The sequence below is a fragment of the Grammomys surdaster genome, unplaced genomic scaffold (assembly GCF_004785775.1).
Source record: "Grammomys surdaster isolate TR1022 unplaced genomic scaffold, NIH_TR_1.0 126178, whole genome shotgun sequence".
NCBI lineage: Eukaryota > Metazoa > Chordata > Mammalia > Rodentia > Muridae > Grammomys > Grammomys surdaster.
In genome coordinates, this window is record NW_021620984.1 from 7,456,396 (window position 1) to 7,468,409 (window position 12,014).

At 40.4% G+C, this 12,014-nt stretch overlaps 1 protein-coding gene across 1 annotated transcript in view; it reads right to left on the reverse strand.

The window, feature by feature from the left end:
• The window catches only part of Enpp6 (ectonucleotide pyrophosphatase/phosphodiesterase 6), a 94,953-nt gene that overhangs the window by 29,102 nt on the left and 53,837 nt on the right, over positions 1-12,014 (reverse strand). The window contains exon 3 of the mRNA XM_028757709.1: positions 3,718-3,829. Coding sequence (XP_028613542.1) covers positions 3,718-3,829 — 112 coding nt within the window. The remainder of the gene's footprint in view (positions 1-3,717; positions 3,830-12,014) is intronic.

A 12,014-nucleotide genomic window follows, 5' to 3' on the forward strand; every position in this document is an offset into this window, starting at 1 on the left:
TGCCTTATCTCTTCTTGCCCAGACATGTGAAGCTTTTTGATTTGCCTGGACAGTGCTGAAATGTCCCTGGGTAAGACTTTCTGTTCAAGGTCTAAATGATCTTGCTTAAGTTCCATCATATCTATCCCATGTCCCATTCTCCCTGGAAGGTGGTCAAACTCTGTGAACAATACAGAGTCAGAGCAGTGTGTGTGCGTGTGTGTGTGTGTGTGTGTGTACTTATGTGTGGAAATTTCCAAATACTCTTCAAATTATAATTAGGAATCTGAGATAGAGATGAACCAAAAGAACACTAGTGTCTGAACTTGCTGCACCAGGCAGGGCTAATCTGATGGGAAGCTAAATCACTCCACAGCGTTGCTTAAACACACCTACCACAAGAATTCGATTCCTTTGCACCATATGCACAAATTCACGCGCAAGCTCTTACATGCAGAGTGATCGTGATTTATCTAGATTGTTCTAATCTGGCTAAGACTGTCAATTACTTCATTCAGGAAGACAACAGATTTGATTTTTGTGTGAGTAAAAGCATTGACTCACAAGTAGAAATCTCTAGTCTGCTTTGTAAGAAGGAAGTGAAAGAAGGTTGAAGAAAGGGCTTGTTTTTGTTTGTTTGTTTGCTTTTGTTTCTCCTAAGGGAGGACCTAGCTTGTCCTACTGCCTCCCTTCGACAGTGGCATCAGGTCTTCCTGTTCTTATTCCAGTACTCCCTAGCTTAGAGATGATGAGAAGGGAATGGTACCTGCGTTCTTCTTTGTTATTCCATAAAGAGAAAGGACCTGGATTATATTAGAAATTATCTTTCCACCTACATGTAAAGAGATTGTTTTTAGCTGCCTTGTTAACTTGGCCAGTTTCAAGACCCCTCACAACAACTGCATTAGTTAGTCTTGCCCAGTCCTACCCAGGTCTACACTGTCAAAATGCAGAGGGTTTCATCTAGGTTGCTGAATGTGTAACAGTCCTTGGAATTCAAGGTCATTCACCTAGAGTTCCTACCTATGAATGGTCTTGAGTTGGGAAAGTAGTGCACCAGACGATACCAAATGAAAACTTATCCTGAGGCCAATTACATGGAGTTGCAGTTCTTTGTGGCTTTTTCTTTCTAGAGGAACCCAAGCCCTTCACACACACACACACACACACACACACACACACACACACATACACACGCACATGCACACACAGGCACACACACACCACTACCACCAAGACAATAGCAACAGTCAGAAAATCTTTCCTGTTTCCCCACTTCTAAGATAAAGATTCGTCTCCCTGGAGTCCTATTATCTTGTGGTATTCCTTGACAAAGAAAAACAAAAGGAAAAAAAAACCTCAAATATTTTCTCTAAAGGAAATAGAGCCCCATATTTTATTCATCCAACATTCTGGTGGAGGTGGGCTAATAAAAATAAAAGATGTCTGATTAAATTGACCACCACTGGTCTGGAGCTCACATGATACTCTGCTATTTCACCTGTGACAACTGAGTTGGATACAGAGCCCATCAATCTCAAACACATGATAATTGTGAGACATGTATAAACACACTGATAAGCGTGCTGTTGGGACACTTGGAGCTGTTCGTGTGACAATTATAATCCAAATGCTCATATTACTCTTGGCAGTAGGGTATAGTGATGGAGAGCATCTGGGCGATGTTGGAAGTAGCACTGAGTAGACACAGAGCAATTCTGAAGTCCCAGGCCTGTTCATCAGCCACGTGCCTGTGCAAGTCTGCTTTGCATTAACCAGACAGCAACACAATATACTAGCTCTGCAAGCACATAGCTTCTTTGCCCTTGTTGGAAAGAAGAGGAAAGAAAGGAAGAAAGAAAGAAAGAAAGAAAGAAAGAAAGAAAGAAAGAAAGAAAGAAACAAAGAAACAAAGAAACAAAGAAAAAAACAAAGAAAGAAAGAAAGAAAGAAAGAAAGAAAGAAAGAAAGAAAGAAAGAAGTGAAGAAAGTAGATGAGGTAGCAGTCAGCAATGTATAACACACACAATATACAAAGCATGTGAAAAATATTTGCCCAAAAGTTCACTTTCCCCAGACTCTGCTCCTTCTAAATACTACCAGAAACAAATTACATCAGCAAGTTCATTTAAATTTGTAATATTTTGAGGCCGTTTTCTCTTTAGCATGTCAATCATGCTAAACCATTTTCTGATCCCTCTTGATAGATTTCACACAGGTAGCAATGGTCTCAAAATCAGCATGGAATGGACTCCTGCTTTTCCTTTGATAATTCTGGATGAGTAGCAACACTATCAAGGTTGGGGCAAAAAAGGAAGTGAACATATCAGTCATCAGTCATCTCTGTACTGAGGCAACCATGGACTATGAGGACGACCCAACTGCCAAGCCGATTCTTGGGTTACTTGGAGGTAATATCACCCAATTGTTCATCTCTGAGCCTGAGGCAATCTTAGAATCCAATACTTAGTTGGTCACCAGTGTGAAAGACAGTCGTAATCATAGCCAGTAGCAGTTGTTGGTGCCAGTGATTTGTGCACCGGGTTTAGGAAGGGTAGTTCTCATTGTGCCAAGATGGAAACCATGCTGTTTCTTTTGGAAGGATGAAGGTTTTGCCCTTATCTGTGTACTCTGATTCTATCTGTGTCTTCTGCTTTGACTCCACCTAGGAAACCCATTCAACAACCAAGATAACCCCAAGTCCAGCTCTAGAAATGGGAGCTCCCAACAAGCTCAGACATGTCTTTGCTGATTGCTAAAGCAAGCTTCCATCTGGACCCCTATCTTCTAGTTGACTTGATGCTTTGTATTTGATGTGGTAATCTCTTCCCTAAGAGGTCCATGTACTATTCAGAAGAGAGGAAGTAAACTTTGCATGTTTCCATTCCATATCGTTGTCCATGTGCAAGGAAAAAAAAACTTTCCTTGTTCCAATGCACTAATGTGCTTTGCACATTTCAAACAAGAGTGTTGGAAGGTAATTTCTCCAAACTCATCTAGTCACAGATCCGTCCTTCAGGCAAATACCCGTTGAAGTCTTTGAAATATAACTGCTCAGCAAATCATTAGTGTGAAAATGCTGGTGCTCACATGGTTTCTCCACTGTCTAACAACATGAAAAGGAGATCTTCAAACCCTGGGGATTTTCTATCTTCTGTTCACCATTGCTAGTGTTGCTGCTCACAGTTACAAACCACTAGTACACCACATACCAATCACTACAGAAACCTCTCTGAGACATTTCACCTAGGTCCAGCTGTCTTAAACCTCTTTAGGATTTGCTATTCATCCAAGAAACAAGGAAAAGGGAAGGGAGAGATGGTCCAGTGGGTAAGGATGCTTGCTGGGAAGTGGTGGCACTTAAAGGTGCACATGCCTTTAATACCAGCACTCAGGGTGCAGAGGCAGGTAGATCTCTGAGTTCTAGGCTAGCCTGGTCTACAGTTCAAGTTCCAGGACAGCCAGGGCTACACAGAGTAACCTTGTCTCGAAAAACAAAACAAGAGTCTTTGCTGCTGCTCTTTACAGAGTTTGCTCCACAGAACCTATGTCAGGTGACACAACTGCCTACAACTCTAGTTACATGGGACCTGACTCTATTCTCTTCTCTGCAGACACCTACATCTACTGTACACACACACACACACACACACGTACACGCACACGCACACATGCACATGCACAACATTTTAAACACAAGGAATAACAATGTTTTGGCTAAAAGTTTGGGACACTTACTTTAATGAATCAAGAGCATCGCTAACTGCATTCGCAAAGTTGATATCCGTTGGGACGTTTTTATATTCTAGGCAGTAAGTTGGTCTGACACCAAGAATCTCAACTTCACAGCCTAACAAGAAAAAAAAAGATGGAAAATAGTTATTGTTTCCAATACCTGGAGTAGGGCTAAGAGCCTATCTCATAAAACACCCATCAGTCAAAATATTTTTGTACCTTTTCATAAACTAAAATAACTTGTTCCTGGTAAGTAGCATATTTAATTATAATTCTGCTACACTGAAGTAGTATCTTAAATGCCATTCTGAAAATAAAAGAGTCAAAAACTTGGCGAATCTGCTCAAGTTTTCTACTGCAGACTCTCAGACAAGCAGACGTAGTTGTCCTTAGGAAGAGACACTTAATCAGAATATGTGAACACAGAGCTGCAGAGAGGGGAGCCAGTCTCAGTTTACATTTGTTGAACAAATATTTATTGGCATTTACTATGAACTGTTCAGGCTGAGAAAACAAAAATGAATCAGCCAGTGTCTCCTTCCCAGAGCAGTCCAGAGTCTAGTCTTACGGGAAAGAGGGAACCTTGTGCTGTGTGAAGCCCGCTGTACCGTGCCCACTTCCTAGGTGGTATAGGAATTCAGCGAGTAGCAGAATTTTCCTCCTGACAGTCTTGCTTGCATCCTTGTCCATGACACAGTGTGAAAGACACAGCCAAGGCTATAGAGGATAGAGGTAGGGGTTGGGGTAGAGTGGGGTATCAAGACAAAGACATCAATGTGAGGCTAAAGTTCAGAGAACTTCTAAACAATTAAAACCATGAAATGTCAGACCAAGGGACTCAGGAGACAAGATGTGGCTCTTGCTTGCAGCTCAGGGAAAATGGCTTCTGAGTGGAAATGAGTAAAAGTGGGGGACATAAAATATGGGAGGAGGGGGAGTCCACCACGAAGCAGGTAGTCAGGCACTTTTGAGCACATCTCCCAGGTGGTTCCAGTTGATGCAAAAGATAGCAGAAGAGACTCCTAGGAAGATGAACTCATTAGCATAAAAGATACAGACATGCAAAAGGGGTGCCACGTGAATCACTACTAAATCACTAAGAGAAGAAAAAGAAAGCATCAATTTAAAAAAAAACCAACAAATATCAAAATGTATAAAAGTAAAAAAAAAAAAAAGAAGGGTGGGATTCAAGAGATAAAGCCAAGCATTTTAGTTTTAAAACAACTGTAGGAAAACCCAGAAGGAGCTGTGACACCACATAGACAGTTATGTGTATAGATTAGTGCTTACCTGTCACGTATATGCACACACAGAGGAATCTCAGTACTGTAACTACAAGACTTTGACCTTAATGGAAATGAGTTTGAGAAACAAGGAATATTTTGCCATGATGACTCGTAGCTACATTCCTAATACTCAGAACACTGAACCAGGAGCATCAGGACTTAAATCAAGTCTGATCTATTGGCTATACAATGTTGGCAGCTAGCGTGAGTTACATGAAGCCCTGTATCAAAGACTTAAACAAACAAACAGAATGAATAAGATGTACGGAGAATTTGGCTGTTACTATCAATGGGGTGAATTCAATAGATTAGAATCTTTTATCTTGTGAGCATAGGATGTGAATTTTTAAACACGATTGTTAGGCAAACCGAGCACATTCGGATCCATAAATAAAATCTCAATAGTTTCCAAACAGCGGAGACATTTCAAGGATGATTAACACAATCTGACCACAGGTGACAACATTAGGAACTTAATCATAATAGTTAACTAAAAATAAACCTAACCACTTACAAATTTGAAAGAAAACTGTTATGTAAATTGATGCCCATGGGAGATGGAAACTTCACTGACAGGCTAGTTATTAACAACAGTGAAAATTCTATACTTCACAACCTCAAGGAACACATTTTCACTTAGGCCAGGAGAAAAGTCAGAAGGTTTCCCTCACTGCTGTAATTTATTGCTCTCAACATGCTTGACATCAGATAAAAAAAAAAAATAGAAGTAAATAAACTTAGAAATCAAGAAGTATGCCCAAGAGTTTCTGTATGGCAGTATTCTTTTTTTTAAAAAGACAACTTTTTTTTTTCATGGCTGAGAGATAGATCAGCAAGTAAAGTACTAGCCACACAAGAGTTGAGACCTGAGTTCAGATCACTAGCACCCGAATAACTAACAGATTTAGCATGACAGCCTGCCTTTAATTCCAGTAATCAGAAGCGGAGACCAGGTAGCCCTGGATCAAGCTGGCTAGCCTGACTAACCACACCGGTGAGATTTTTGGCCCAACTGAAAGATCTTGCCTCAAAGAAAAAAGTAGAGAGCCGTTGTGGCATCCGTTGGTCTCCAGCTTCCAGATATACACACGCACACACGTGTGAACATGCTTACACACATGCCCATCACACACATGTTCACTTATAAAACCATTTTGCTCTGTAACATACTACAGTGGCATGCACATTCACAGTAGAAACCAAAGTAGCACCAAATTTTGAGTAAATGCACACGCATACTTATTTCATTCTATTCTAATCTATTCCACAGCTGCTTTTAAAGTGGATTAGCAAACCACAAGTGTACATTAGTGTCCACCATGGGTCATGATCTGTGTTAGAACAATGCTTACAATAGTACCCTCTTATCACTGAGAATACCAGAACTCCACAGATGCTAGAAACTACAGAGAACATAGAAACCTTGTGGAAATGCATGAATCATATCAGTCAGCAGTGGGCCACATACATGAGATTATGTTGCCTAGCAATGTTGTAGCCATGTTAGTTTGTATTAATATAGTCCATGATGTTCAAACAGTGAAGGGATTGCCTAACATCACATTCCTCAAGACATATCTGTCTTCTATTGTACTGTAGATAGATTAGATAGATAGATAGATAGATTAGACAAACAATAGGTATAGGATAGATAAATTATATATAGGTAGATGATAGATTTATACATATAAATCTATCTATATACGTATATATAATATGCCTCTCTCCATAAATATGCCTGTGAAATTTAATCTGTAAATTAGTCATGGTAAGAGATTAAAACTAATAAAATAGAACAATTACAACAATATGCTATAGTAAAATTTATGTGAGCCGGGCAGTGGTGGCACATGCCTTTAATCCCAGCACTTGGAAGGCAGAGGCAGGTGAATTTCTGAGTTCGAGGCCAGCCTGGTCTGCAGAGTGAGTTCCAGGACAGCCAGGGTGACACAGAGAAACCCTGTTTTGAAAAAACAAACAAAAATTTTTTAGGTGATTATGATCTCTCAAAGTGTTTTTTTTTTTCATTTAAAGGAAGTATTTCATAGCTTTACCCCCACCTATCTGAGTCCCTTAAACCATTCCTTGTGTGCTTTCACACCTTTATTGAGTAAAATAAGAGTAACTTGATAACAAGCACTGAGAAACTTCACAATCTGCCTGGAGACCAAGATGGCTTCCAAGTGACTGTCTAGGGAGTAACAGACAGCGCGAATGAACTCAGACAAAAGGGATGCTTCTCTGAGAAGGACAGAATAGGAAGGGCATCATGAGATGTTTTTTATCTCACAAACGCGGTACATATTTAAACTCAACAATCGTTTATTTCTTGAATTTTCCGATTAATCTTTTCATTCAGCAGTTGACAAGGAGCTAAAAGTACGGGAAGGAACGCCATATGAAGCATATATCTTGAAGTGGAGGCTTCAGTCATTTTCATCCACTGAGGGAAAGGTTGTAAAGCAACATTCTGGCAGCTTTTATTGTAGTCCTGCTCTGCCTGACAAATCACTTCTAGGAACATATTGTAAGAATATAAAGTCGTAAAGCCTGAAAGCACATTTATGTCTAACAAAAGATGGGAAATAAACATAATACGATGTCAGCTAGAACACATTTTGGGGGAGGCTGCCTTGATAAACCGTTTTAGTAGTGATCCAAAATGAAGTCATGTGGAACTGTCCTCCTCCCGGCCCATCTTTTACCGTAGGAAAAGCTCTCACTTCTGATGCTCCTCCTTCAGGTGGGGTTGGTCATGTGATCCAGTCCTGCCACTGAGGTCCATTGAGGAGCGTGAGATGGGGAGCTTTGCTTCCTTATGAAAGATAAAGAGGTACTGTGGGCTCTGTCCCTCAACTCTGGTGTGGAATAGAGGCTGTGAAGAAGACAGGATCCTGGGCTCATGGCAGCCATCTTGAAAAAACTGAAGAAGCAGAGCTAGTCCAAAGTCAATACACTAAAGCCAAGTGGAAAGACCCAGAGTATGCACTTTGAAAGGGACACCGATAAGCATCAGAACTGCGTACAATACTTCTCATGTGGTCCAAACAAGTCTCTTTGTTATTCATTCTTAGCCTGACCTCTGTTATCTATAACAGATACTTCCTAATTGGTGATATAAAGGGGATCTGGAAAACCTAAATATTTTTTATTATGGCTCATTCAAATTGACCTCACTTTTGTGAAAACAAATGTCCGCTGTGTTTGTCATAAGAAACAAAAAGCTGATGTTTGAGGGGTAACTTTGCAACTTCCTTCTAATATACCAGTTAGAACACAAAAGTTCCATTATGTGACCGCTGTATTTATCCATTCGACAGCAGCTGGACACTGGTTTGTTGCCAGTTTTTAAATGGTATGGATTATGCAGACATAAATATTTTCACATATGCTCTCTGGTTCATTTAGGGGGTGCGTTCCTGTCGGGATATGTCATTAACAGAGCTGTGGTGCATACACTGGAAAGCTGTCATATGGTTTTCCTTCCATTTGCACTTCCTGACACGTCACTGTCCCGCTCTTACCAACGTTTGGATTTGTTACTTCTTTTTAAAATTAGCCATTTTCCATTTTAGTGTGTGTTATTTAGTTAGGAGTAAATTCTGTTAAAACTTCACTCTAACCTTCCTCCCCTGCATCAGCCGGAAACCCAGGAGTCCTGCTGTAGCTGACTGCACCTGGTATAGCTGAGGTCTATTGACAGGCCAAGGGCAGCCTTCAAAAGAGGTGATGACACGGAAATATTTCTGGCTGAAATAACAAAGCAAAATGAAGAACTCTGCAGAGAAAGAGAGGATTTAGACTTTAGAGTCTTTCCTGGAGCCTTTGTTTTGGGGCTTTGTTTGGGGAGTTCGCCTCTCCCAGAGAGCCCACACCTCCAGCGGAGACCAGAGAGGCTGAAAACTGCATTGTACTTTCAGTAACCGGACTGAAAAGGAATCTCGCACATCAGGGGCACTGGCGGATGTCATTTTGAAAACCCACTTCTCATTACTGAGCTTGTGGCACTTGGTGCTCAGCTCTAGGCTTGGCCTCTGTGTTCCACAGAGCATCAGCAAGACACCATTTTCAACAGGTCTCTGGAGCCCGAGACTCTATGAATCGCGTTCTTGGGAAACTCAGTGCAAGTGTCACAGGACTGTACATTGCAACTGGCCTGCAGTATACTGCTAGACAGTAGAAAAAAACTGAATCAAAGCTGCCGCACTCAGTGTGCTGGAATTTAGTCCAAGACAGAATCTGCCCAGAAACTTTGACACGGGCTCCAAACAGCATTCCCAACAACAGGAATTGCCTAGCATTAAGGAAAAGAAAGAGAAACTTCCAAGTGTTGGTAGGGTTCCCCAAAAGGAGGAAAATCTTTTAATTGGGTTTTTATGAGGCAATGGCATAAAGTGGACAGAGAATAAGGTCATTCTACTGAAACTGGCTACTCGTCTGGGCTACCATGGACCCAGCCAGTGGAGAGCCCACATGTTCTATGGCTGTCACCCCTGGCCCAACCATGGAAATGAGCATGTGCTAGTCATGTTCTGCCCACACAGTAAAGGGTAGTTGAAGCCTCCTCTGTCCATATCTGACTCCAGCTTAGATATTGACTGTCCACTAGCCATTAGTCACATCACCACAGTCACCAACCTCTGACCTCCGCAGGTGTCTCAAGCGCTGTTAGTTGTAATGAGCTCTATTTGTCCTCACATGTACCAGGAAGTAGCTGCAGTGTTCTTGGGATGTGTGGGATGGGCCTACTTCCTAAAAGGGGACCTGGCATGTTCGAAGCCACCCTTACATACAAGTGAGTCTACTGAAGTTAGGTGCATTAGAAGCAATTTTTTTTTTTTTTTGTGACAGGGTTTCTCTGTGTAGCCCTGGCTGTCCTGGAACTCACTCTGTAGACCAGGCTGGCCTCAAACTCAGAAATCCACCTGCCTCTGCCTCCCAAGTGCTGGGATTAAAGGCGTGCGCCACCACTGCCTGGCTTAGAAGCAACTTATTTAAAGCAAGGATATGTAACGAGCAACCACTCTTGGCGTGTATTTTCTAGAAGGAGGAAAATCTGATGGAAGCTAGCTAGCCATCCTGCTGGAAGTGATCTCATTTCTTTGAGCCCACTGATGTTCTATCAAGTCCACTCGTCCACCTCATGCTCAGAAGCAAGCATCTTTGTCTTTCATCCTCAGCACCCCGGCCTCACTCTTTCAACCCTTATACTCCCTCATTTCCACATTAGTACATATGGACAACTTTTATTTTTTCATCATGACCCCTTTGATTTATTACACAGCTATTTATACCTCAATCATTGTTGCAGATAGTATTATAGTCTTAGGATGCTTAAGCCTGGTGCCAGGCACACAGGCTTATTACACCTCAACCCTACTACAACCTAGTCCCTCTTGAACTTTGCAAGTGTTCCCACTGATAGAATGAAGGTGACTTAAATTTAAAAGCTCAACCAATGGTCTAACTCCAGATGAGAAACCTCAAATGCAAAAACAATAGAAACATGAATAACCAAAGCAGTATGTCCCCTCCAAAAATTACTAACTCCACAGTAATGGCCTCCCAAGGAGAGAGATACAAAATTCTAGGTAAAGAATTTAAAAGAATGTTTAGAAACATGTTCAAAGAAATTAAGGGGGATTTAAACGAACTCCTAAGAGAGTATACAAACATCTAAAAGAAAAAAGCCATCACAGAATACGGAAATTAAGAGAGAAGTACAGAAGAAAAACCAAATTGAATTGGTAGAAATGAAAAAAAATTCCATTAAGTAAATAAAAAGTTTAGTAGAAAGCTTAATCATAGAACTAATCATGGGGAAGACAGAATACCAGGGCTTGAAGACAAGGGAGAGGAGTTAAAACCTTCTAATAATCTTGAACCTTTCAATAATAAAAATAAGTTAAGAAAAACATGCTTTAAAAGCACCACAGCTATATGGGATGCCATGAAAAAAAATCTATGACTCATAAGAAGAGAAGGAGGAAAGTCTTCTCATAGAAAAGGCATATAAAATATTTTAAATAAAATCACAGAATAAATTTTTCCAAATGTAGGGAAGGAGACGCTCAAGTACAAGAGCGTTAAGGACAGCCAATACGTAAAACCAGAAAAAGAAACTCCATGTCATAGTTAAAGCATAAAATATACAGAACAATGAAATTATACTGAATACCGTAAGAGCAAAACACCCAAATGAAGGCAGACTCACCAGAATAACAGCTGATTCTGCATCAGAAACTTTAAAGGCTAGAAAATCTTAGAATAATGTCTCAAGTTCTGAAAGACAATCAATGCCAACTCAGGCGACTATACCCAGTAAAGCTATTTGTCATAATTGAAGAAGAAAGAAAAACTTTTCAATATTAGAAACAGTCTAAAGAGTTCCTGGTCACCAAGCTGGCTCCAGAGAAAACATTAGCAATAATCTGTCAGATTGAAAAGAAAGGCAAATGTACTCACGAAGCCACAGGGAAAAAAAAACTATGTTAATGCAGTAGTTAATCAAATGAGGACTAGGAAAATATGAAAAAAAACCCAAAACAACAAAATTAATTAATACACATATGTCAATAGTAACTCTGGATATTCACATCAATTCTCCAATTAAGGACACAGACTAACAGCTTGGATAGATGAATAAAGACTTGTCAATATGTTACCTCTAAGAAACACACCTCACTATCAAAGAAAGATGCTCCTTTAATTGAAAAGATAAAAACATCTATTCCAAGCAAGTGGAGAACACCACCAAAGGCCCCCAAAAGATGTTGTTGTTCAAATATCTGGTAAAATAGACTTCAAACCCAAAAATAGTCAGAAGAAATAAAGAAGGCCGTTTCATGCTAATTAAGAGAATAAGACAACATGAGGACACTACAATTCTAAACATATATATACCAAGCATGGATGCACTTAATTTCCTAAAGCAAATGCTACTAGATATGAACTCACAGGTTGACCCTAATCCAATACCCAGTATAGCTATTTGTAATGATTGAAGAAGAAAGA